The 27,608-nt window shown below is 47.0% G+C and overlaps 1 protein-coding gene across 3 annotated transcripts in view; it reads left to right on the forward strand.

Annotated features, from left to right (window-relative positions):
• The window catches only part of LOC137416734 (sodium- and chloride-dependent taurine transporter-like), a 147,624-nt gene that overhangs the window by 83,108 nt on the left and 36,908 nt on the right, over window positions 1-27,608 (forward strand). For all 3 annotated transcript variants that reach the window (XM_068102352.2, XM_068102353.2, XM_068102351.2), the window contains 2 exons: window positions 11,957-12,081; window positions 14,362-14,474. In XM_068102352.2, coding sequence (XP_067958453.2) covers window positions 11,957-12,081; window positions 14,362-14,474 — 238 coding nt within the window. The remainder of the gene's footprint in view (window positions 1-11,956; window positions 12,082-14,361; window positions 14,475-27,608) is intronic.

Below are 27,608 nucleotides of genomic sequence, written 5' to 3' on the forward strand. Positions count from 1 at the left end.
CTAAAACACATACTAATGAAATAACTGGAATCCTATGGTGGCCTACGTGTTGCTTGTGGACTAACTAGGGGTGCTACCTTGAACCTTTATTGATGTTGAATTTATTTACACAAGTGAGGGTTCTCAAAACCGCAACAATATGCTTGGACCAATTATTGACCTTTTTCAAGTCAATATATGGTGAGGCAATGGAATTGTATTCTTTCGTTTTTTACGGCGTAGCCCATTGGGCAAAGCCATCTAGAACAGTTTGTTTGTCTGTATGTATGTATGTATTGTTATGAATTTTGGGGTAGTTATATATATAGATTTAGGTAGATCTGCATAGGTAGGTGCTCCAATAATCACGGGTAGCAAGAACCACTTTGATGTACAGTAAGTCAGGGACCTGTGTAGTCCGGACATCGGATAAGTTGGATATGTATCCCCGCCATGAGGGGGTGGGGCATGTTATTTAGTTCAGGGATTATGTTAATTCCCTTGTACGTCGTTCCCTCTGTGATCATTCCTTTGTCCCGTATGGCAACGCACCATAGACATTAGGTAGGCCCATTCGTTACACCACACACTACTTAAATTCCCCTCCGCCACAATAACAATAAAACTCACTGGAAGAACAGGCAGGAAGCGGCCGCGCATTGCACCGGCATGCTAATAGAACATCGAGCAAACAGGCAATGGACACGCCCAGAGGGGCAACGATTGGACAAGACACCACCAATAGGGAGACGAGGCAGAATGAAGCTTGTGATTGGTCAACGCATGGGCAAGAAGCTGGCGACTGATTGGTGGAAGGAAAGGAGCAAGAAGCGACACGCTGATTAGCCACCGACCGATGGCATGAGGGAAAGAGCACGAAGCGCTCGGCCAATGGGAAGGGATGGATGCGATAAGAACATTCGAGAGGTCGAGAAGCAAGGCACTGATTGGGAGAGAAAGAGATCTGACGTCACGAGACGGCTGATAAAACAACGGGCAAGCCGACATTTTGTCTTCTCGTTTTCGGGATTCCTTCGTGCCCGGATGTCCTTCTCCTCACCATAGACGCTTTTCCTTGTTTCTCCTGCTGCCCTCATGCCTTCCTTCACCCTCGACCCTCTCTCCCTTCTGATCCAAACATTGAGTGCATCGCAGTTTCGTGCCGAATCTGTGAGGACATTGCACAGGTGAGGAGGCGGGTTACACGCCACGTGCTCGCTTTGTGCGGGGGGGTTGGGGGGAAGGGGGGCGGAGGAGGGGGTTTTATCGAGGCCTGGTGAACGGGGGCGCGTCGAGGCCTTCTTTCTGTCAACCGGAGCCGTGTTCGGACGATGAGCTCGGGGCCTGACGATTCCTGACATACACAGCCAGACAGAGATAAGCCCGCACCACACACGCACGACGACCCCTTTATTTTATGATATATATTCCTTTATCTGTTGTTGAAATCTGGTGTGTGGGATCCCAAATTAGATTGTAGTATTTATCGTCGCATTCTTTGTATCGGGTTCCTGCAATAAAGCCATGTTTATTTTTCTACCTAAAATCCGCCTCGGTTTGAGTTTCTTTTCGAAGGGTGCAGACATCGTCAAGGCCGTCCAGGTAAGTCGGTATTCTTCTTCCTCATCGTGTATCATCCGCCATCAATTGAACAACGTCTTCATTAACGCTCGTTTCCATCCGTGGCTTACTCTCGGTCTTAACTGAGAGCAGTCACAGGACAGCATGTTTGTATGTATGTATGTCCCCTCAAACGTAAACCAATCAGAGCTGAGGATCTGGTCACATGACAGGGTGATGTGATTACGCCTGATGTCATTACGGCAGTACGGCGGCTGACTCTCCACACTCCGCCATTTTGATTTATATGCCGTTCATGCCGAACATATCGTCGAACCTGTCATATACGTATATTCACAATCACCATGCTCTACCTTTATGTTTTTCATTCAGTGTGAAACACAAACAAACCGATTGTTAAAATGACCATCGAATATCGAAAGCATAGACGTTATGTCTCTTCCAACAAAACGGTACGTATAGGCCTTAGGCTTTATGTCTCATCTTCGGACCGCTTTGGACAAATTAAGCCCAGGTTTCTTAATACAGTAGTGTATCGTTTCAGTTGTATCATTTCGGTAATAATAATAATATTGTAAAAATAACCATAACACTTGAATCCCAATGTCATGAATACAAAGTTAATGGATTGAAGCGGTGTATGGTTCATGATCAATGATGAGCGGTGTTCGGCACTAATATTAATAATCGCAGAAGTAAGGAATTAGCCTCAGTTTTTTAATGGTCATATCATTTTCGAAATATAACGTTAATATTATAGTAAATGTAATTGTAACACTAATCCCTTTGTAGTGACTGCAAACGTACTGGAAGTTAAAATGGTTCACCTTCTACATATTAATGTAGCGGCAGTTTTGTGTCCGTTACGTCATTTCGTCTACGATGTCATTACGACGGCTGACTCCACCAACCGACATTTTAATTTACTAGTCGGCCTACACCCGCTCACTACGGGAGCTGCAGAAAGGGGAATTCCTCTTTGGGGTATATAGATTACAGTCGATCTATGATCGGGTCTCAAGAACATTGGGTGTCTGTTCATTTACCAAGTTTCTTGTGGAGAGATCGCCATTTGGTTTAAGCATTCGAGCAAGCACTCCATTCAAATCTGTTAAGGAACGGCTGGCTTGGCAAGCCGACGGCAAGCAAGGAACGGCTAGCTACTTGGTAAATGAGCACACCTCAACCTATGTGGGGTACATAGATTACAGTAGATCGTCGCTCAGTTCTTAAATAAAACCTTCCTCATGGATGTCGGGATTCCTCCAAATTTCTTTGTTTAATGTTATAAGCATCATTAGCGACTGTTTGAAAAGCTAATAATGTGTTTGTGGTTTATAATATTTTACAAGCCTGGCTACGCCGCTGTTACACTTTTGGTCTTTGGGATGCAATTATTGGTCACTAAGGCTTCATAGTCATTAGCAGTCAGACAGTTTTATGTTGAAGGCTCCAGTCACGGACTATGCAGTCCTCATTCAGGCCATTGAGACCATTTCTTCCCATTTCTCCCTGAGAAAAGTCCTCATTGAGGCCTTAAATAAAAGTGCTGCATTGATAGAAAAGTGAAGAAAGAGAAAATCGTCAGAGTTTTTGAGGAAGTAAAAAATCTGCTTTTTGAAAAGGGAAAGGTCGTAAATGTTTCGGAAAGACATGAGAAGGTAAAGAGTTCGAAGAGTTTGGCGGTGGAGGGGAAGAAACAAGCATCATAATAGCCCACCCTTGAGTTGACAATGGCCACACAATAATCATGAGATGTCGTGGCTTGTCGAGTATTTTGTGGTCTCGCTACTGGCGGAGGTACACAAGCAGCAAGTTCTTGGAAGCAGACACCGAAGTATTCGAAGTAATATCTGTAGAACAGAAGCCAAGTTTGCGGTGTAATTCGAGCGGGTTTTTTGGATGTTCTATTGTAAGAGTGTTCAAGAGGATCTGGGATATGGATATGGTGGGGGTGATATTTGCTCCAAATCATTGAGAATGGAAAATGTAAGGGCTTGAACTCCCCCAAACATCCGTGTGGGAAGATTTCAACCACACCCTGCGGTGCACATTGAAGTTTCCTAAATAGAGGAATTCTGATCGAGGGTGTTCGGATGTCATGGCGTCATAGCAGGAATTAAGATAGTCAAAGGAAGCTATAAAGTTTATAGATTGGGAGAGCAGTAAGTGAAACAGAGAAAATAGTGATGGTCAGGAGACAAATCTTAAACCTGATGACATCAAAGTTTGGAGATATCTATACACAGATCAGGGGCATGATTGTATGGCCTAAAAGGTGGAAGAAGTCAGTTTACATTCCATTGCCAAAGAAAGGGGATCCAAGAGAATGTTAAATAACTGAAGCATTGCCTTGATTTCAGATGCGACAAATATATCATGAAAGATCATTCAACACAGAATAGAAGACTTCATCAAGTGATCATTTCCCGTTGAGCAAGCAGGTTTCAGGAGAGGTCGAGGTAGTAGAGATCCAATCGCAAATATGAAGTGGATCATGCAAAAAGCAACAGATATCGAAACAAGGTGGATCTCTGTTTTATATATTGTAGCAAAGCTCGTAATTATGTTGATCATGAATTGATGTGGATTATGCTGAGAGAATTGGTGATGTCAGAGCACCTGATATGTCTGATAAGAAGCCTGAACACTAAACAAGGAGCTACAGCAAGAAGAGAATATTGAGAGATAGAAAGGTTTGTAATTGGAAAATGGATTGGAAATGGGTGGTGCATTCTCATCCCTTGTTCAATCTGTATCGTGAATACATCATGAGGAAATCAAACTTGGATGACCGTATTAGAAGCTGTAGTCAGGATTGGAGGAAGATCTATCACCAATCTAAGGTATGTTGATGATACTACTGTTGGCAGAAAGTAAAGACGACTTGATGAAACTGCTACAGACTGAAGAAGGGAGGTGAAAGGCTGGTTTTTATTTAAACTTAAAAATACTAAAATCTTATCAACTGAGAAGATTGACATGTTCAGATTGGGAGACGATGATGTGGAAATCGTGAAAAGTTTCATCTTCCTTGGTTCTATGATTGAAGTGAGTGGGGAATGCAGAGGAGAATTTAACAGAAGGTTAGCATTGGGGAGATCAGAAATGTCAGGGTGGACAAACATCTGGAAAGACAAATAAGTTCAGTGGAGAAGTCAACCATGCTGGGTATGGTTTGAGCGAAGAAGAGGAAGAAGCAGCCCTTGTATGTGCCTGATGGATGGGGTAAAAGATGCAACCAAGCCGTCTCTGCCAGAGCTTTGAGAAGCAGTGCAGGATGGAGATGTTTGGAGAAATCTGATCATGTACGTCACCAGAATTCGGACACAACTTGACGTAAGCATAGATACGAGTAACTCGATAGATTTGTGTGCAACACCCCACAGACAGTCACTTTTTTTTCTTTTTTTTTGTATACAAGATCGAGGCTCGTGAAAGAGCTAACATTAATCACACAAAAAGTCAAACCGACACATAAAACACAAAAAATAAGGGGAGCGGCAGACAAGATGGGGAGAGAGGGGGAAGGAAACAAACACAACATTTGAGAGCAGGGACATCGGGAGAAATGTGGGAGGGGGAGGGCTTTGGGGGAGGTGGGAGAGGTATAAAACATATGAACACTGCAAGGACTTCCAGGAAAGAAGTTGGAATTTCAAAAAAAAAGTGTATCTGGGGTGAATTAGTGGGGGTAGAAAAGATCAAGGTTTTGGATGGGGGAAGATAAGAGATGGTGGTGAACAGCTGTTTTAAAGACCTGGAGGGAGGAGTGGGATTCAAGGGAGTGAGGGAGTTTGTTCCAGAGGCGGGTTTTTTTTGTATACAAGATCGAGGCTTGTGAAAGAGCTAACATTAATCACACAAAAAGTCAAACCGACACATAAAACACAAAAAACAAGCATTCTGAGTATTGCGCTGCAATACATGTCCCCTACCAAAGTTCAAAGTGCAATAACTTTGTCAAAAATGATCGAATATGCAAATGTATGCACGGTTGATGCTGGTTTTCAAACTTGATCTGAGGTATGCTGAGACACGTGTGTCACGCCTCGCCTCGTTGATAAGCCCGCAAGGTCGCTCCGTGGAGCGGCCTGCACGTATTGCACTGTGTGAATTATATAAATTATTACCAACTCACGGTCTGAGGTACTAGCGATTCAAGAGATATCCATTTTTTTATGGCACATTGGAGAAGCCAATGCGAGGTTTCTTCTTCCTCAGCTTGTCACAACTCTGTCAAATGCGATCGAGTTAAAAAAGTCAGAATTTGACCAAATCTGTTTTATTCGTTTGTTAATATACCTCAGCTATTGACAAATCTTAAATTAGAATTTTATTTGAGGTTAAAATGACCGCGACAGGTCGTGTCCAACGATGCTTTCAGTCTGTACATGTGATAAATAATTAAATCCGCACACGTGACGCCTCTTCTTCTTCACGCAATAACAACTTCTAGCTTCCAGACCGTACTTCCAATCATCTTGACATTTTGCACACTTGTTACTCTTCATGACTTCTACTACAGTATGAAGTTTCACGTCGATCAATAAAGCAATTCAAGAGATATCCATTTTTTAAATCTGTTCGTTTAATTAACGATATCTGCCAAACCACGTGAGCTATCGCAAATTCCAAAAGGACATTTTAGTAGACTGACATGCGGAACAGATCTGTGAAGTCTCCCCTCGATTGGATCAAAAATGAGGGAGGGGCTCGGTTTCAAAGGTTCATGCTTAAAAACGTCATAACTCTGAAACCATGTGACGCATGACGTCATGCTCGTTGACTTTTTTGTTCGTCATGGGTATGCGATTCTGCCTGCAAAGTTTGGCCTCGATCTGTTCAGCCGTTGCAGAGAAAAAGGGGTTTTCGTCTTTTCACGAAAAACAATATGGCGCCCGAACCACGTGACCTGTGATGTCATAATTACCATTAAGATATTCTACAGACCGAGTCCCTCCTATGGTGAAAATTTGATCTCAATCGGTCCTATTATTGCAGAGAAAATCTTTTTTAAAGGAAATTAAAACTTAAAATGGCACTGAGTTAAGGATCATCAGAATTATCAGAATTCCCAAAGTTCAAAGTGCCATAACTTTGTCAAAAATGATCGAAACGTCGTGAAGTTCGGACTTGATCTGTAACTTATCATGAGGAAACCATGTGCCAAGTTTGAAATCATTAGCATTAAGCGTTTAGAAAACAAGTCCGGAAAACTGTTCTTTGCGTGACGGACTGACAGACTGACGGACTGAGGGACGGCGTGCAAACCTATAGTCCCCTCCGGTGTACACCGGTAGGGGACTAATAAGGGGAAACTTCCTCATGTTAGAGTCATTGTAACCACTTCAGCCATTATTGTACTCAGCTGACTAAAAAAAGAAAGAAAAAAAAGTACAATTAAGAGGTTAAGCAATCTCCAAATTTGGTACTTTCGTAATGTATACTGGCATCTTCATCAGTCTTGGTGGTTCTACAAATGTTTGAGAATAAAAGGTGTGGCTCCTCACTATGTCGTCACTTTTCAGTGTATCATTTTGTACATACTTGATGGGGCGGCCTTTTTTTCCATGCCAGCCCTCCATGTGGAATACTCGTGTACTCCTATACAAATAGGATATCAGAAAGTGCGAGCAATGTTAAACTTGGCAGATATTTAATTGGACTATTTTTTATATTTATGACAAAATCTGCCGCTTCCGGAACAAGCGAACGCTTCCGCTACAAAAGACTTCCGCTTCCGGTCTTGCCGGCGAGGTTTCGTGTATTCGCAGCTCTCCACGCTCTCCATCGAAATCGAAGTTAAGTAATTGTTCCCATTTGTATTTTCGTTATAACTGTATTTATTTTATGGTGTGTGTACGTATATTGTGTCCCGAGGAAGATTTTCGGTGCAAATCTTTCATACCTGTATTGAAAATCGTGTTAATTCGTGTCGTGTCTTGAGGCCTTGTACAGTGTACAACCTTGAGGCTTTGTTTTTCTCTCAGCGGTCCGTCGTTTGTGCTCCAATAACTTTTGTTCTCTGTTTTCCCAGTCTTTTCACCCCATAGCCTACTTCCTTGTGTAAATCTCAACTAAAAAAAAACAAGAAAACAAAAAAAAAAATTTTCCTTCTCTGTTCTTATTCTTTGTTCTCATTCGTTTATTCGTTCTTATTCGTTCGTTCGTTCTTCGACCACGTGTTTCTCCCCCATTTCCCCAGATAGTTTTCACTGTTATTAACCTTACAATGTTTACACTTTCCCCTCAAGTTCTGTATTCCGTCGTATATTATAACACCTTTTTCTTCTTCTTCTTTAAAAGGCTGCTTTTGACTTGCTCACCAAACCTATTCATCCCAAAAAAAATGCCATCTCCTATAGTGCCTTTTTTCTACATTCCCTAAACTCTCCTGCACTCCATCCTCCATCCAGCGTCCTTAAACGTATTTTTGACTCGAAGGTCACAAGAAACTCATTTTGCAATAAATGTTCGTTTCCCATTAATCGTACACTTTCTAAAATCCAATCTCACCCCTCCCCTCCAAATCTTCCCCATAACCCCTCCCCTCCAAATCTTCCCCATCACCCCTCCCCTCCAAATCTTCCCCATCACCCATCCCTTTCAAATCTTCCCCCTTTCCCCTCCCCTCCTAATCCTCCCCATCACCCATCCCTTTCAAATCTCCCCCCTTGCCCCCTCCCTCCTAAATTACCCCCTCATCCCTCACTCCAAGACTCCCCCTCACCCCTCCCCTCCAAATCTCCCCCATATCCCATCCCTTTCAAATCCCTCCCCTTGTCCCTTCCCTCCCAAACTCCCCCCTCGCCCCTCCCCTTCAAATCTCCCCACCCTCATTTCTTCTCAATTTCCCCCCTCTCACTCCCCCTCCTCAAAGCGTCCTCCCCGCTTCTTCCCCCTTCCAACTCTCACCTCCATCTCCCCCAACCTTCTGCCTCGCTCTTCCCAATCCTCAACTAACACCTCATTGTGCCTCACCCAATCACCATCAAACCTTTTGTCCGCCCCATCCTTCCCTTTCTCCGAGCTATTCTGAAATCTCTGACACACCTTCAACAGCTCTCCCTACCTCTTCCACCTCTTCCACATCTTACCCTACCCCTCCTCCCCCCTGTTCTGTATCCGATGCTCCCCCTTCCTCTTCATTAACGGTATGGACCTCAAACATCCGGGGCCTTCGTTGAAACTTAACTGATCTCTCCATACAGGTTGCTTCTGTCAAACCAGACGTGATCTGCTTAACAGAAACTTTCCTCCTTCAAGATGTCTCTGATTCCTTAGTATCTCTCCCGGGTTACTCCCTCCTCCGGTATGATAGACCTGAGCCTCGTCCTGGAGGTGGGGTTGCTATCTTTATCAAAAACTCTCTTCCTCACTCGCCCTGCACTGCACTCTCTCCACCTCACCCCCAGGAATACCTCTGGCTACGGCTTCCCCTTCGCTCCCACCTCTTGTTCATATGTGTGTTGTACCGTCCACCAAACAGTGATGACTCCATCTACATCTCGCTGTCTGATAATATGGACCAACTTCTATCTACTCATCCCAACTCTCTCTTCCTCATATGTGGTGATTTCAATTGTCACCATGCCAGTTGGCTGGGTGTGGGTACCTCTCTCACCAGCCATGGCTCCTCAGCAAAGGACTTCTGCGACTCACTGGGACTGACCCAATCTGTCAATTTCCCAACCTGGATCTCAGTCAACGGAGCATCTTCTCTTCTGGACTTGGTTATGACTAACTTCCCTGAAAATGTCTGCTGCTCTTCTTCTGCTCCAATCGGATCATCTGATCATGTCCTTGTTAAAGTGGACATCTCTCTGACCATTCTCAGGGAGCCTGCTCAGCGTCGACGAGTCTGGCATTTCACTCAGGCCAACTGGCACGGTCTACAAGCAGCCATCAATCATCTGGACTGGTCTCCCATCTCTACCACCTCTGACATCAACTCATCCTGGGAATTCTTCCAAAGTAAATTGCTCTCTCTCATGCACAGATTTATCCCATCTCGTCTTCAGTTGTCATACCCTTCCTCCCGTCCATGGTACACGGAATCTTGTGGTGAGGCTGTTGCCCAGAAACAACTTGCCTTCGTCTCCTGGAAAGCAAATCCAACGGAAGGAAATCTCATTTCCTTTCACAAAGCCCGAAACAAGTGTGTGTCCACCCTCAGGACAGCCAGGAAACAATATCTCTCCGTTCTCAAGACCGAACTCTCTTGTCTGTCTCCCTCTTCCAAATCCTGGTGGCGTCTGGTCAAATCCGTTTCTGGTGTTTGTTCCCCCTCCATCCCTCCCTTACCTCAAACGGCTACACAGCTGACTCCGCACGTGAAAAAGCTGAATGCCTCTACTCTGTGTTTGCCTCTAAATCTTGTGTCCCAAACCCATCCCTCTCTGTACCCACCATACCCAGTCGTACCCAGCTGCTCCTGGACTCCGTGTCCTTTCCTCCTGACAAGGTGGAAAAGTTTCTGTCAACCCTCGACTCTGATTCTGCAACAGGACCTGACGGCATCAGCCCATGGGTCCTAAAATCCTGTTCTTCCGCTCTTTCACTCCCTCTCTCTGTTCTCTTCACCCTCTCTTTTGCTCAAGGTCAACTGCCATCTGCTTGGAAATCAGCCAACATCACCACTTTGCACAAAAAGGTGCAAAAACAGATCCTAGCAACTACAGACCAATCAGCCTTCTCCCAATTATCAGCAAAGTCATGGAATCCATCATTGCTTCGGATATGAAATCTTTCCTCTTCTCCAATGGCTTGATCTCTGATCATCAATTTGGTTTCAGACCAGGTCACTCTACTCTGGACATGCTGCTTCTGCTGTCTCAACAATAGATGGAGGTCCTCAATGCCAAACAGGAAATTAGAGCTGTCTCCCTCGACATATCACGTGCCTTCGATATGGTCTGGCACCCCGCTCTGCTCACCAAACTCTCCTCCTTTGGTAACCATGGAAATCTCCACACATGGCTGGCGGACTTCCTCTCTAGTCGTAGTCAACGTGTGGCCCTGAATGGGTTTCTCTCATCTCCTCTTGCTGTTCAGCCTGGAGTTCCCCAAGGCAGTGTTCTGGGCCCTGTGCTTTTTCTGGTCTTCATTAATGATGTGTCTGACTCTCTTGAAAATCCTCTCTATCTCTTTGCTGACTCCACTCTCTGCCGCTCCATTCCTCATCCCTCAGATCGGCAGTCTGCAGCCTCCTCACTCTCTGCAGACCTGGACAAAATCACAGACTGGGCAAACAAGTGGAACTTGTCTTTCAATCCTAACAAATCTCACACTCTTACGATGTCTCTCCGAAAAGACCGACTGGACAACCCTCCCATCTACTTTCTGAATAATCCTCTCCAAGAAGTTCTGTCACTCAAGCTTTTGGGTCTCACTATCTGCCACGATCTTTCCTGGGAAAACCACATTTCCAAGCTGGCCTCCAAAGCCAGTCGCCGACTGGGCATCCTCCGTCGTGCGAAGTCCTTCCTTGGCACACCTGAACTCCTCACCACATACAAGGCTTTCATCCGCAGCTCAATGGAGTACTGCTCTCCCCTCTGGGCTGGTGCTCCTGCCTCACACCTAGCTCGTCTTCACGCTGTTGAAACCAAAGTGTTCAGAATCATTGGAATCTCCCGCGATGACGCTATCTCCGAGGGCCTTTCACTTAATCACCGCAGGCAGGTTGGTGGTCTTTCCGTCTTCTACCGACTCCTCTCCGGCCTTGCTCCCCCAGCTCTCTCTGGGCTCTGTACCCCAAATATTCCTGCAGGTTGCACAAGATCTGCCTGCAACCCTCTTATGGTTAAACTGCCAAAATCAAGACTCTCTGCTCACCTTCACTCCTTCATTCCTCTTTTCTCCCGCCTCTGGAACAAACTCCCTCACTCTCTTCAATCCCACTCCTCCCTCCAGGTCTTTAAAACGGCTGTTCACCACCATCTCTTATCTTCCCCAATCCAAAACATTGATCTTTTCTACCCCTGCTAATTTCACCCCAGATCCACTTTTATGAGGTGACTTTTGACTTCTTCCCTGGAAGTCCTTGGTGTCCTTGCGTTTTATACCTATCCTGCCTCCCCCCAGGCCCTCTCCCTCCAAAAACATCTCCCAATGTCCCTGCTCTCAAATGTTGTGTTTGTGTGCTTCCTCCCCTTCTCTCCCCATCTTGTCGACCGCTCCCCTTTTTTATATACTTTGTTTGCTTGTTTGTTTGATTTGTTTGTTTGATAAATGTTAGCTCTTTCACGAGCCTCGACTCTGTATACAAAAAAATATATATATATATGGCATTGCAAAAATGCATTTAACATGATCTTCATTTAGTAAGCAATACATACATGTCAATGGTAAAGTTACATCTGGTCAAATAGAGGAATCCTTCCTTTTTCAGGTACTGCTTACTTCTCTCAGTCGTGAACAGCGGGACAAGCTTCCTCTCTGGATTCGTCATATTCTCCCTGCTTGGGTTCATGGCTCACGAACAGGGGGTGGACATCTCTGATGTTGCTGAATCAGGTAGATTTTATTCTTTAAAGCATAACAATGTTGAAACTGTTTTGAAAGAGCAAAACAACAAAGGAAGGATTATCAACAGAAAATTGGTGAATTGGCAACAGATGGGCATAGAACAGACAAATATACCGCATTGGGGATGTATAAAAAATATTCGGGTTGCCATATTAGCTATCTTTTGAGGTTGTAAGGATTAGAGAGGTGGAAAGACAAAATATGAATGAATGAATGATCGTTTTTTAAGGCCATTTTCCCCACTAGAGCGGGGGTTAGCCTTGCGGGCCCCATGACAATCATGGTTCCCTGTTTGAGGCAATGTTTTTATGGCCGGATGCCCTTCCTGACGACAACCCTTAGTCGCCTCTTAGGATGCGCAGGGATACGGTGTAGCTATTCCAAATCGGGATGCACACCTCCACATGTGTGGTGAAATAGATGTTCCTCCTCCTTTCCGGAACCTTGTCATCACAAGGAATATCTATCTCAAGGGTCTGGGCAATCTCAAGAATCCTCTCCGATCTTCATTCCTCAGCCCATATCCATTTCCTCCATGTTCCAATTTGCAAATGTTCCAAACCTGCTCCATGTTCCAAATATTTCCAACAACAACAACAATATATGTTCCAACAACCAGTTTATGATGGGACAAAGACATTTTGCAAATGCTTCTTCAAGGCCTTCACTTCCCTCTCTGTAGACTTTGATATAATTACGTTGTTGTGAAATCAGAGCCAGAGACCTCTCTCAAGAAAGGAGGCTTTATTGCAATCGACCTGGTGCATCTAAACATAACACAATATCATAACATTCGTCTACATGACACAAGCAAAGCATCCCGATACATTTAAAATGAAGCAAACTACTAAGCAGCAAATTACTACTCTTATCTAGCTCTCCAAGAGTCATAGCCGCAAGTATGGCAGTCTCCCACTCTCACAGCTGGTTACATATGGAATAACACCCATCTCCGCAGGGACCGCCCCGGCCAGACAGCTGTGTGTATCACGCCAGCAATTGGCTTGATGTCGTCTGATTCACCACATACGTACTGGTCAAACACATGTAACATGTCTTTCAATCTTGTCAAATCTCACACTTTCACTCTGTCTATCTGAAAGGACCCTCTTGCTGGCAAACTCTTCAATCCACTTTCTTAACAATCCTCTTGAAAAAGTTGAGTTCTTCAAAGATTTGTGCTTCACTATCAGCCATGATCGTTCTTGGGCAAACCACATTTATAAGTTGGCCTCCAAAGCCAGTTTCTGAGTGGCAATCTTCTGCCGTGCAGAGTCTTAACTTGGCACATCTGAACTCTTATCCATCTACAAAGCTTTCATCCACAACTTTACAAAGTATTACTCTCCCTTCCAAGCTGCTGCCCCCACCTTACACCTTGCTCAGTTTGACGTGGTGGAAACCAAGACCTTCAAGGTCATCAAAAGGAAACAAAGCCCCCCCCCCTCCCTCCCACGTATCAGCAAGGAATATGCATTCTGGCAGCAACTCCCTTCCGGTGAAGGTCCAAAAGTTCCCTCCTAGGTTTTGGCAGGGTGCATGCGGTCTGCCAGCAATGCTCTTCTGGTGAAACACCAAAATTACGAATCGCTACTCACCTCCACTCATTCATTACTCTTTTTCCCCACCTGTGGAACCAGCTTCCACTTTTCCCTCAATCTCATTCTTCCTTCGAGAGCTTCAAGACAGTTGTTCACCACCGTTTCTGATCATCCCCTATCGAAAACCATGATCTTTTCTACCCCATTAGGTTTCCCCAAGGCCACCTCTTTCCAAGATTCTAGTAGTCCCTTCCTAAGATTTTGCTTCTGTATCCATCTTGTCCACCCTGTGTGTCATCCCCTCACCCTCATTCTTCCCCATATCCCTTATTCTTGCAAGTCCGCCTCTATCTTTGTCCTCAACCCTGCTGTTGGTGTCCACTCCCCTCTCTTTCCACCAGCCTAGACTGTAACAAAAGAAAAAATAAGAGCAGTACATTTTAAGTCCAGTGCCGTCTTCCAACCAATTGCAAAGAGTCTCAACAACTGCACATGAACTATTATCATCAGAAAATGCACATAAGTCTAAGATTCTCAAAACTAAAGCTCATACAAGTATTTCTGCTGGCTTTGCAATCACGTTTTAGCAGTTGTTGCACCGGGAGTGCGCTTTACCATTCGTTTCTGTAATATTGCACCTGATCACAGAATAATCGTGTGATTCTTATAACAGATCATGTTGTGGAACCTAATTATACACGATGCAAACATATGCTGGCATTTGCAGGTCCAGGGCTGGTGTTTATCGTTTACCCCAAGGCGGTGACCATGATGCCTTTTCCAGGTCTCTGGGCAGTGCTCTTCTTCCTGATGATATTGCTGGTTGGGATTAGCAGTCAGGTAACTTCAAGACCTTGACATTTACACCCTCGAGTGCTAAACAAAGTACAGATAAGATTTGTAGTGCGGTGTGAATTTTGAGCACTTGTGACTGTCTGGAGAGTCATTACTACAGACATGATAGTCACAAGTGCTCAGTAACTCCCCCGCTCACAGTCATTCCATTTAATAGTATTATCAAAATATTTACTGCAGTTTAGGTATTAAAAGGAATTGAGAATCGTCTGTTTTGCTGCAGATTTACTGCAATCTACTGTTACATCATTTGTACACTTTTGTTCCAAATCATCTGTTTTGAATATGCTGTCAGTGCACTTTCTGGTCACACACTTGCATGATTGTTGAACACATATCCTTGGTGGTAAGGAACCTGATTGTTTCTGGAAGTTCTGGATAAATTGCATTTATTATTTATTTAAAGATGCAGGCCATTTTATGATATCACCCATGTTGTGGAAAACCATTCAGGTCCGCACAACTTTAGTCCAACGGTTTGGTTTAATTGCATTTAGATCATTAGATCATTCCTGTAAGTAGAAATACACAATAAGCATACGATGCGACATCTCATAAAGCCATTCATATCAGTCAATGCAAGCAAGCTAGATATTCTATAAAGGCGTACCATTAACGAGGCTACCGATGTAACATGTCACAAGGGAGAAGTCTCGGAGCACTGACACAGCAACGGGTCTTATAGTCACGCCCCTAGTGGGGACAACAATGACAGCGAGCAGCGAGCATCCCCACCCGGGTTCAGTACGGATACGATTTCACTACATTCACCCCCCGTCAGAATTATACGGCCGCGTGGCTAAAAGCGAGTGAGCGTCAGCATGGGCGCGGAGTATCAGTCGGCCCAACCGTAGCGGGCCGGGCGGCGAATTTCTCTGCCAGCACGCGTTCGAAATTCCCCGGGTACGGCGTCTCGTAACCCTGTATCCCCGGTGTCAGAGGCGTCAACAGGGTCGGGTGACGAAGGGGGTAACGCCAAGTCGTCGGACCCGGGCAGTCCCGACGGGGGGAGGGTCGGTGGACTATCGGCGATGGGAGCGTCGGGAGAGGTCATAGTCTCATAGATGGGTTCGACCGGTTCGTCCGATTCCCTACTAAGGTCGTCGACCCCGCAAGGGGCAAGATGACGAACGGAGACAGTAGTCTCACGACCATCAGACGTCATCACACGAGCATGCTCAGGATTAGCCTGGAGAATCTGCACTTTGTCCACAAGGGGGTCGTACTTGCTCGCGCGAACTGCCCGTTTAAGGTAGGCCGGCCCGGGCCCAGCGAGCCAACTGGGCAAAGACCGTATACACCCCGAGCTCCTGGGGTGGTGGAAAAGACGCTCGTGGGGAGTTTGGTTAGTTGCCGTACTCAGGAGTGCCCGGATTGAGTTCAACGCCGCAGGTAGCGACCAAGCCCATTTATCGAGGCCCCGGCCGTGGGTCCGGAGATGGAGCATGACGGCCCTCCAGATAATCCCGTTGAAGCGTTCGATCTGCCCATTAGCCTGGGGTCTATACGGCGTGGTGTAACTAGACGCAACGTTGTTTTGGAGCAGATAGCCGCGCACCTCCTGAGACAAGAAGACTGCACCCCGGTCGGTATGGACATAGGCCGGGTAACCGAACATTGAGAACAAGTTCTGTAAGCAACGCATCACCGTGGCAGCAGTCATGTCCGCGCACATATAAGCAAAGGGGAATCGTGAGTACTCATCAACGATAGTGAGCAGATAGCGAGAGCCGCTCGACACCGGCAAAGGGCCCTTGAAATCCATCGCCAAGCGTTCCCACGGGCGTGTAGCCTTCACCAGAGTCCCCATAGGGGGGTTATAGAAACGCGGTTTGATTTCCGCGCAGATAGCGCAGTCGCGACAGATACGGCGGATATCGTCAATCGAGTAAGGGAGATTCCCACTCCGCACGAAATGAGCGAAACGCGTTACGCCGGGATGGCCCGCAGTAGCATGCAGCACCCGTAGGCCCTCCAACGAGGTGATACCAGCACATGTAGTGGGGCGCGATAAGGCATCGGCGGCCTGGTTATCCTTCCCTGGGCGATATTTGATGGTGTAACAGAAGTCGGCGAGTTCGATACGCCAGCGAGTGATTTTCTCGTTCTTAATGCGCTGGGCGTGTAAGGTGTCGTACATGAACGCAACGCTTTGCTGGTCCGTGATGATTTGGAAGCTCCGCCCGAGTAGGTACGGGCGCCATCGCCGAATAGACTCGACGATCGCATACGCTTCCTTTTCAACGGACGAGTGCCGCCGCTCAGCGGAGGTAAGAGTCCGTGAAAAGAAAGCCACGGGACGTCCCCCTTGGGAGAGGGTCGCCGCGATGGCCTGATCCGAGGCGTCACTTTCGAGGACGAACGAGCCGCTCTCGTCGATGGTTGCTACGGCGGCTCGGGCGATGTCGGTCTTAAGACCTTCAAAGGCCGTCAATGCGGCCGAACTCAGGGGAAAAGTGTCGCAGGCCACAAGGGGGCGAAGTTTCGCGGAGAAATTTTGCACCCATTTGGAGTAATGGGCGAACAGCCCAAGGGCGCGTTTCAGGGACGCCCGATCGCAGGGAGGGGCCATGTCGAGCAAAGGTCGCAGACGTTCCTTATCCGGAGAGACAGAGCCATGGGTCACGGTGTACCCCAGAAGATCTATGGTGCGTAGGGAGTATCGGCACTTATCCTCGTTCATAGTTAAGTGATACCGTTGCGCGACCTCAAGGAAGCGCTTCAGATTAGCGTCATGGTGCCCTTGGTCATATCCACAAACCGTAAGGTTATCGAGGTAGACGAAAACATCGGTTAAGTGCTCCCGCGCAACGAGGTCATCCATGGCCCTCTGGAAACAAGCGACCCCGTTCGTCACCCCAAAGGGCAATCGTGTGAATTGGTACAACCGCTGCCCCGACTCGAAAGCGGTATAGATACGATCCGCCCTAGAGATAGGGATCTGGTGGTACGCACTACGGAGATCGAGAGTACTATAGACCGAATACTGGGACACCTGTTGCACTAGCGCGTCCATCCCCGGAAGGGGGTAGGCATCCAGCTGTGTAAAGCGGTTAATCGTTTGGGAATAGTCGATCACCATGCGTTTGCGATGGGCCTCACTGCGCACCACTAAGACCTGGGCACGCCACGGCGACCTACTAGGTTCTATGATGCCGTCTTTCAAGAGCTGAGTCGTTTCGTCCGCAATGAATTGCATGTCCGCGCGAGAGTAGCGTCTCGATTTTACCGCGACAGGGGTACAGTCGGAGGTTAGATTGGGGAACAGTGAAAGCGGACGGACGTCCATTTGCGCTAGGGCGCACACCGTTAGCGCGTCGTCCGCCCCCACAACAAGAGTGTCAGGCCCACCGAACTCCATTACCAGACGTCCATGCAGCTTAAGAAAATCGTGTCCTAGCAGAATATCAGCACATAAAGCGGGTAAAACCATAAGGTGTACATCAGGGAAAACCCGTCCCTTTAGCACTAGTTTCAATCGGCATTCCCCTTTTGTGCTAAGCCGGAGTCCCTGGGAAGCCATGAAGATCCGTCTCGTAGACCGCCCGATCCGCCATCCATGCCTGAGCACAAGTCGCTGGTCGATAAAACTATCCGTAGATCCGGTGTCCACCAAGGCCTGAACACAATGGCCCTCAACCATAAGGGGAATAAGGGCTTGAGCCAGGCCAGACGAGGCAGCTGGGAGCGGGACTGAGCCCCCCGAATGGGTCGGACCAGCCTCGCGGGTGGATCCTACACCAGCAGCAGTTTTGCGATCGTGGCCGGTGTCTGCGTTGACCATGGGGAATCCATTATCGTCATCAGAGGGCTTTCCCCAGCATTCCGGTGTTTCGCGATTCAAAATCCGACGAGAAAAGGCCTCCGTAGTATTTGGCATCGCCTTTTGACACTCCTGGCAGATAAAGGCTTCCGTTGTAGCCGAAATCGCCTTTTTCGTTTGGTCGCTTTGACAAAAGGCTTCCGTAGTATTCGAAATCGCCTTTTTCGTTTGGTCGCTTTGACAAAAGGCTTCCGTAGTAGTATTCGAAATCGCCTTTTTCGTTTGGTCGCTTTGACAAAAGGCTTCCGTAGTATTCGAAAGCTGTTTCTTCCCTTGCGTGGCTCGAGGTTTGGCCAAGGACGCGGCCTTTGTCCCCGATGGAGAATGAGACGTTGGTGGCTGTCCGGTGGCGCCAGTCAAGGTTGTCTGCGCGCCCAGCGGGCCGCGGAGAGGGGCCCTCCCCTTCGAAGTCGGGTAAGGCGCTGGGCTCGTGGGTTCTGCTACAAGCCCGTTCAAGGTTGCCGCGCCTGCGCGACCGCGGCTGCGCGAGTCGAAGGGCCGCGAGCCGCGTGCCGATTTCTTGCACACTTTCGCGTAATGTCCCTTTAGCGAGCACAAATGGCAAATAGCGTCACGTGCCGGACACACGACTCGGGCATGACGAGGCCCTCCACAAAAAAAACATGCGGCCCCGCGCAAGGCCTTGGGTCTGCTGGTCGTAACGGCAGCTGTCAGGGTAGGGTCATCCTCCGGAGCCTCCCGGAGTTCAGCAGGCGGATCCACGTCCTCGTCAGTGGTACTCTCCGGCCGGGCGTGTAGTGAGGTGCCCGCCAAAAGGCGCGTGCGATCATAGGCGTTCGATTGCATCCGCGCTTCGGTATACACCGTCGCTTGCTCAACCGCCGTAGCGAAGGTCAGGTCGGTCTTCTCCAAGAGTTTGAGACGTAGTTCCTGGGAGGAGACCCCTGCTATGAAGGCATCTAAAAGTCGATCATCTTTAGCCTGCTCGGGAGTCCGTGGCTCCTTGGCGCTGTCCAGCATGAGCTGCCGGAGCTCCTGGGCGTAATGATCCATAGGCTCGTTGGGCTGCTGCCGCCGCGTCTGCAGCAAATAACGCGCATACACAGGGCTTTTTTCTTTTATATAAAGCCGCTTGAGCTCCGCGATGGTAAGATCATACGTCGTGCATTGAGCGACCGCGTGGTAGACCCGGTAGTCGATTTTTGAGTGTAATATTGCCAGCTTCGCGGCAGGCGTCGGAGCGGTCTCAGGCTCATCAAAGAGATGCTCCAGTTGTCGGAGCCAGTGCTTGAGTTGCAAGCCTCCGTCCGTGGCTTGTGGGTCGGCGCTGAAAATGGACACCGTCAACGTCTTGTTGCCAGCCATGTCAGCAGATCTTAAATGCAATTAAGTGTTGTGGAAAACCATTCAGGTCCGCACAACTTTAGTCCAACGGTTTGGTTTAATTGCATTTAGATCATTAGATCATTCCTGTAAGTAGAAATACACAATAAGCATACGATGCGACATCTCATAAAGCCATTCATATCAGTCAATGCAAGCAAGCTAGATATTCTATAAAGGCGTACCATTAACGAGGCTACCGATGTAACATGTCACAAGGGAGAAGTCTCGGAGCACTGACACAGCAACGGGTCTTATAGTCACGCCCCTAGTGGGGACAACAATGACAGCGAGCAGCGAGCATCCCCACCCGGGTTCAGTACGGATACGATTTCACTACAACCCATACATGTGATTTATTTTCTAAATATATTTTGCATATTTTTGATAAAGTATTGTTACGTTTGTAGGGGGTGGGGGTAGACATTACCTTAGTACAGTTGTGGGGAACACCTCCACCGATCGTAACAGAAGCTCACCAACAGTTTGAGATTGAGAATGACGAAACTTTATTAAAATACCAATTATACAGATCTGGAGGAGACTGAGACGTCTACAGCACGAACCAGCTTCATGCCACGTCTAGCCTTCCTGAAAATACATTGATTCACAGTCCACTTATATAGGGACACGCTTTATCAGAAAATCTCCGAGAGAACAAAGGAACTGGCGAGAGTTCCTCCCACCGTTATCCCTAGTGGGCCGAGCCCCCACCGTCATCCGTCCTTTCATTTTGGGGGAGTGGAGCACGCACCGTTAGGATCCGGACCAGATGTGGTTTCAAGGCTCCGAGGTGACAGAAAATATAACTCACTGAAAGGGGGATTGCATTCTTGGTTCCGATAAGACCATAAAGTAAATGAGGTCGTTCTGATGAGTTCCAGGTGTTAAAAGCACCTTCAGTTCACATTTCTCATTTAAACATAAATTCAAAGCATATTTATTGTAACTCAAGCGTCGCTGTGATTATACGAAATATAGTTAATGTTTTGGCAGTTTATCAAAGGCTTTATGTCTACGATTCAAGCATCCTACGTAAAGTTACACTTTCCACGCGCATATTATCCATTCTCCTGCCCGCGGTTTGAGGCGCCGTCTGGGAGAAGAGAGAAGGTTTATGACTTAGGCTTATCTAGCTTTCAAGGGGCACACGTATACAATGAGGCCAGACGTTCAGCACGGGTGAAGCGAGTATTTTCTCATTTTAAACTAAAGCGAAGCGGCAACCTTTTATTAGCTTTATGAAATAGCATTTTTAAACAGCATTTATAACATAACATATTAGTCGGACGACATCCATAACAGGGCATTTAAGCAGTAACAGATCTGCGACCTGACATCCCTTCCTCTTGTCTCGTCGAGACAAAGTATCTCAAGAGACAACGTGCCGCATCGGGCTTTATTGAAAGACAATCGTGTAATGCGGGTATCTCCCAAGGGCATACCGTGCGCACATAGCGCCTCGCCCGTACATTTGGGGAACGTGTCGTGTGGTGCGTGCTTGGAACCTGAGGGCTCAGAACATGAAAGTCCATTAACGTTTCGGATCCACAACGAAGGCGTCTGGTCCAGATGAGGTTCTGCCCCGCCAGAGGGCCCGCAACCTCCCCTGCGGAACTTGCTCCCCCCACCCTTTGCAGACGCGGTCCTTGCAGATCTTCGAAGTTAATCAACGATCATGCCCATGAGATAATACATAAGAGGCGTTAGCCAGTACACGCAAGGGGTTTACAGCACAAGTATCACAGTCATCACAAACATCATTACAGGCAGCAGCCAGTTCCCACATGGGATTTTCAACACAAGTATCACAGTCATCACAAAATTCAATACAATTTTCTGGAGCGCCGGTCACATCTGCCTTGTTGAAGGACCCATTCAGGTCGACGGCTTTTGTGGTCAGAACCATAGTCGTTGTCGGCGGCTTCTTCACTTTCCATCCTGTAAAATACTTTCTCATACAGAGGAGGACTAGAGATTTCATTAGTGCCCCCCAAATTACTACCCCAATTATCACGGCCAGTGCGGTCAATAACCACTTCACTATGGTGCCCGTCCATCCCCGGAACCAGTCAGTGAGCCAGCTAAATTTATAAGAGTTCTCGCGCGCGATCCGATCGATCGTCAGGGCGTGGCTAGTTTCCCTTAGTCTCACTATTGCGGCTGACACTCCTTCGGATGGATCAGGTATGTAAGTGCAACATTTTCCCTCTATTATTCCGCATACCCCTCCTTTCTCTGCCAGGAGCATGTCCAAAGCCACCCGATTCTGCATCACCATTGTACGCATGTGAATTACCGTGTCCAATAGTATGTCATGAGCCGTAGCGGTGTCGTTTGCCACCTTTTCTAGGGCCAAAGCCAATTTGTCTATCCGGAAGCTGTTCATGGCTGTGCCCGCACCTGGGAAGAAGAAACCTAACACCTTTTCCCATAGGCTCCCGTGTAGTTTAGTGGTTCCATCTTCGTTCATGACTGACCTCTTATGTCGCCTGTCCAAGGACTTTGGGTCTAGCTCATCCAGTATCTCAACGTCAGGAAGGACTGAACCCAGATAACATGTGCCCCCCCCAATTATTTGGTAAATAGGGGTAAGCCTTGTCGCCGCATATAAACATTGTCCCATGGGGTGGGACCAGGTGGGTGGATAAGCACTGGAGTCCCTTTACCACCCCATTAATCCTACTAACCCCCCTAGAGAATGTTATAGCCGTTATGTTGTGGTTGTGTTTATCCTGCAGTACTATTCGTAATGTAATCCCCGAGCTCCCTTGTCCCAGCTTCCCGGGGAGAGTGTAGGCGCATTCTGATTCTCCCATACGCAAGTGGCCGGAACCCTGGAGGCAGACCGTCCCTTTCTGTGGTTTGACCCAGACGGGGGCAGGCCTCTCGGCCACATGGGCAATCATTGACGGGCGATAATTAAATTGTCGATTGCAACTCTTGCCGTTGTCAACCCCTTCTCTTTCCAGCGTGGTGACTAAACATGGGGAATCGATAGGTTGTGAGCAGAGGTCATTGAGGGACAAAGGTAGCACTATCATGTGTATTCCTGTGGTGCCTGCTTGGGGAAAGTGCATGCACGACCAGCAGTGTGTCCTATTTTGAATTGTTGCCACCTCCCTGGCCACTTTCCAATATGTGTTTTCACCCTTCTTTGGGGCCTTATCCTGGGGTTGCGGCGTGAGTATGTATTCGTTGCATCGTATGTAGTTCTTTTCGCCACTGGCCGCGCCAGGGGTCCAGACGCTGCACCGGACCTGCATAGTCATGCCTTTCTCTAGGCGTGTGCGTGTTTGTAGCTTAAAATCAGGGGTTCCCCATTGGTATCCTGGTTGGGCCAAGGTCTTGATGCTAGCTTGCCCGTCTTCCCGGAACTCTCGTATCTTTCGTAGTACAATGCCAACGCGTCCAGGCCCTGCCGACAGTGCTAGCCATCTTACGGTTACCCAATTTGTGTACAGGGTTTTCTGTTCGAAACATGGTAGTGATACTCTTTGTCCCCATGTTACGGTGAGGTGTCGGGTTCCGTTTTCGCATCTATTGGGATCGGAGCTTCCCCTAGCTGCTGTCGTTATCAATAGTATCGTACCTATGATTAGGCCCATCCTTACTATGGTTGCTGTGGTGTAGTGTCTGGTGCTTGTATGGCCAACTTACAGTGCGTGGCGTGGATCCACGAGGTCTTGCCCTCGCAAAAGACTGCCGTTGGTGTAGTCAGCAACACCTGGACTGGTCCCTTCCACCTTGGTTCCAAGGCGTTCTTGCAGGTGAAGTGCTCCACGAACACCTGGTCTTTTTCCTCTGGTGGAACACCTGGTTACCAATTTCCTAATCCACTTTTTCCAAGTGGATCCAATTTTATCCAATATTCGATTTTAAATTCAATCCAATTTTCTCTAATCCTTCTCTCAGCATCCCATTTGCCTGTTTCCTACATCAATAAACCAATAAAAAATAAAAATAAACGAAAATTATTTCAGCTAGAGTTTCAACTAGAATTACCACAAACAAACCGCCATTAACCTCCATTAACACAAACAAACCACCATTAACCTCCATGAACCTCCCCCTATTATTTATTTATTTTCACGAATAAACAAATAATAGAAATAACCTGGTCTAATTCCAATTCCAATTCTGGTCAGTTCTGGTGTCTGGTCACACACAATGTTTTTCTCACCCACTGTGATTCGCTAAAAATAGATTCTCACTGTTGTTATGTCTGAAATTCGTCTCATGAAAACCCATTCAAGAGTCCGGTGTAACAGACAGACAAACACATAGACACGCTGAAGACCCCAGGGTACCCATCAAACTAGCTTGTCCCTAGATCAACAAAACAAAATTTGTAACTTACTCAATTTTTTCTTTTCAATTGTCATCCCAATTGTCATTCCCTGTGCAAATTAGAACACTCCGGACTATGTCAACAACTGAACTTCCAAGACAACAACGATAACACACACCACCTGTCATTCACAGTAGACAACTGCATCTCCTTTCTCTCATTCATCCAAAGCGAAATTGATGACATCTTCAACAGCTCAATCACCACAACCCACTCTATCCTGACAAACTGCATCACTGAAATAAAATCCTGGCTTCAGATCAACGACAACCCGACAACTATCTCAACCACCCATAACTCTGCCCTCAACATTGATGGTTTCCCAGTATCCACCTTCCCTCACATCCGGAATCTTGGCATCCTCATTGACCAAACCCTCTCCTTTGACAAATACTCTAAACAGATCATAAAGACAGCCTTCTTTCACCTTAAAAACATCGCCCGTCTCCGTCCATCCCTTTCCTCCACGGCTGCAGAAACCCTCATCCACGCTTTCATCACCTCCTTCCATCTCCACCGCCTCTTACACTTAAACAGATCACAATTACTCACTCATACACTGTTGCATCATCGAAGCTGACTACTCCCTTCTGAGACCTGCGCTTTCCGATGTTTAATCCACTAATCTGCCACGTCCTCTACTACCGGCAACTCTTCCTCAGCGAGCTTACACTGCCATATTTCCATTACCTATAGCTTATTTATGCTATATTTCACACCTTATGTATCTAGATTTACTTCCAACTTTGATCTCGTTTGGTCCAGTCAAAAGTAGACTTTTATCAACGCATTCACCATGCCGGATGACATCATGAAATCCCAGTAGGTTGTTCTTCAATCCCAACCATCATGTGATTGTCGACGTCTCCATTTATTTAGTTCCTCATGGGTTTGGTGTTTTATGGCCTTTACCTCCTACCCAATCACACTGCACATCATCCCCCGTCCTTGATGGATATATCTGCTAGTAGTCAGTATTAATTTTACAATTCTACATCCAGATGAGCACAGCATCCCATTTTACATCCAAAAACATCCCCAAAACCCCTGAAACAAACCCCTGGACTCCTTGCAGGCTGGACCAAAACCCCTGGACGAGGTTGTATCCCAGTACTGACTCTGCTGTCTTCTTGCAAATCACTTCAACTCCATGAATTTTACATGTTTCGTGAACAGAACAAAACACTCTGTAATCGTCAGATTGAAACTGCCCCAAACCAGTCCATATAAACTCCATTGTTGTCCTGTCCATCTCTCTTTGTTACATCTACCTTTCCCCGATTCATTGACCTTACATCCCATGTCCAAATTTTGTGACCATTTGAGAAGCCCAGAGTTCGATTTTCAGTTCTGGCAACCTCAGCGACTGAATTTCCTTGTGGGTTTGATCCATTCCCATGAGTACCTGGGCCCAACTCGGCCTAAGGTACACAGTACTTGCCTCCATGGAACAATGACGCCTGAGCACTCAATTAGCCCTCCATCGTATCACAGACTTACAATCAGACAGACAGACGGACAAATAACAGAGGCGTGTCACCAGCCTCAGCACAGGACATCACCTCTCCAGACAGGCACAATATAATCCACAGTATCGAAATGCCAACTTCTATCCAGAGCCTCGCAAAGCCAAAAATCGGGCATGTTCACTGCATTGCACGCAATTGCAACCTCCAACCACACGGGGTGTTCCACCCTGCTCCATGCTCCATGCATGCTCCAAGCTTCCTCAAGCTCCATGCTCCATGCATGCTCCAAGCTCCATCAAGCTCCATGCATGCATACTCCACCATGCAACCCGGTCTGTACTTGGTGCGCCCCCTATAATCAGCAAGTTATAATAACCACAATACACCTAGGCACCCACCTCTTGATACCACAACTTAATCCATGTTACTTGCATCTCTTTATCCTCCCAAATGTCCTCCATTTAACATGACTATCCCCAGAGCTCGATCAAACACGTCACTGTACTCGACCCGGTTAAATTAAATTCAAAGCATACTGTACCTGACGCTTCCGGTCGGCACCGGAAATCTGTTTATTTCTTGAGTCCCCTGAATCACCTACTGAGACGTCAACGACAACCACAACAACAAACAGAACTCGATATTCTCTGTTCACTAATTACGTACATGATTTCAGTTTTAACCAACAGTATATGTCCCGATATTCTCTGTTCACTAATTACGTACATACAGTATATGTCCCGATATTCTCTCCAGATTTAAGTTCTATATCCTGCCGTTAAAGCAACACCCAGTAGACTGACTCCGCCTGTCGTTCTTCCAAGGTTAGTGAATTACCTCTGACCTCTTACCCTTACATATCTCGAACAAAGGTCAAATAAATTTTAAAAGGTCAAACTTCAAATTGGGGTAACCAGCGCTTTCATCCCACAATGGCATCCCACAATCCCACATCCAACAATTTCATCCCATAACACATCCCACAATCCAGAAAATTGTATAATACAAGTCCGGCGACATTCCGCCCCTGCAAGAACTCCACATCCGGACAGACAAATGACCATTATTGAGGCTCTACATTGCAAAATGCCAGCTTCTACGAATCAAACAACCGTCACAATCCGCCCAGGAACTTCCGTGGGAGGCGTGCTTTACAATGCAGCACCCTTACTACCTGGTGCACACCTTTCGCACATCCCTCCTCGTTCGCACACTTCATCAACACACCTCCTCGCGCCCACACAACTGCACTCTCCTGCGCGCACACACAACTGCAGCCCCAGTGCCCACCCAGAGTGCCCAATCTGCGACCCACAATCCTCTCGGGGCACACACCTCCTCCTTGAAATCCATGCCTCATCCTGAAATATAATCCTGAAATATCCTGAAATATCCTGAATATCCTGGAAAGAAAATATATATATCCTGAAATATAACTCCACAGACAGACAAACACAACCACAACCTCCGCCAACCGCCGCCAACAAACCACAAGTCACCAATACACAATATAATCGTTAATCGCATAATTCCTGCCATTAAATTCAAGAAACCCTTTGCCAGCCATTCACGGACCTCCCACCGTGCGGGGCACATCCCTTTTGAGTAGGCAGGTTATCACCTGCAATCTGAGCAAATCCCATGCTCCGAACCCAATTCAACAAACTCAAAACCCCTGCTCTTATTTCCCATCCAACAACAACTACAACAACAACTGCCCAAAACCGAGAGCCCCCCATACAGCGCACACGTGACTCGCGGCTCGCTCGGCTCCTGCCCGAACGCACAATAGCTCGGCTCCTGCACGAACGAACCCAAACTTCCACGGAGCCGCACGGCGGAAACCACAGGTTCGTACCACACTTTAATTAAATGAACATCGCCAGGATCCTCGGATAGACGCTAAAATCGACATTCCCCGCCTGGATTTCCCGCACGTCAAGCAGACCACTTACAAAGCTTCACACCGAAACCCTCTGCTTTGCATACGTCATACAGACAAATACATTGGCCAGATACACACGTCAATTAATATCCCAATATACATTCATTCCTCATTCGTATACCAGTGAGTCTCCCAGACTTCGCGCGAAAATCAGATCGACTCAAATCATGTCCCTCCTCCAGTCACT

The sequence above is a fragment of the Myxine glutinosa genome, chromosome 4, assembly GCF_964187855.1.
Source record: "Myxine glutinosa chromosome 4, kmMyxGlut1.1, whole genome shotgun sequence".
Classification (NCBI taxonomy): Eukaryota; Metazoa; Chordata; class Myxini; order Myxiniformes; family Myxinidae; genus Myxine; species Myxine glutinosa.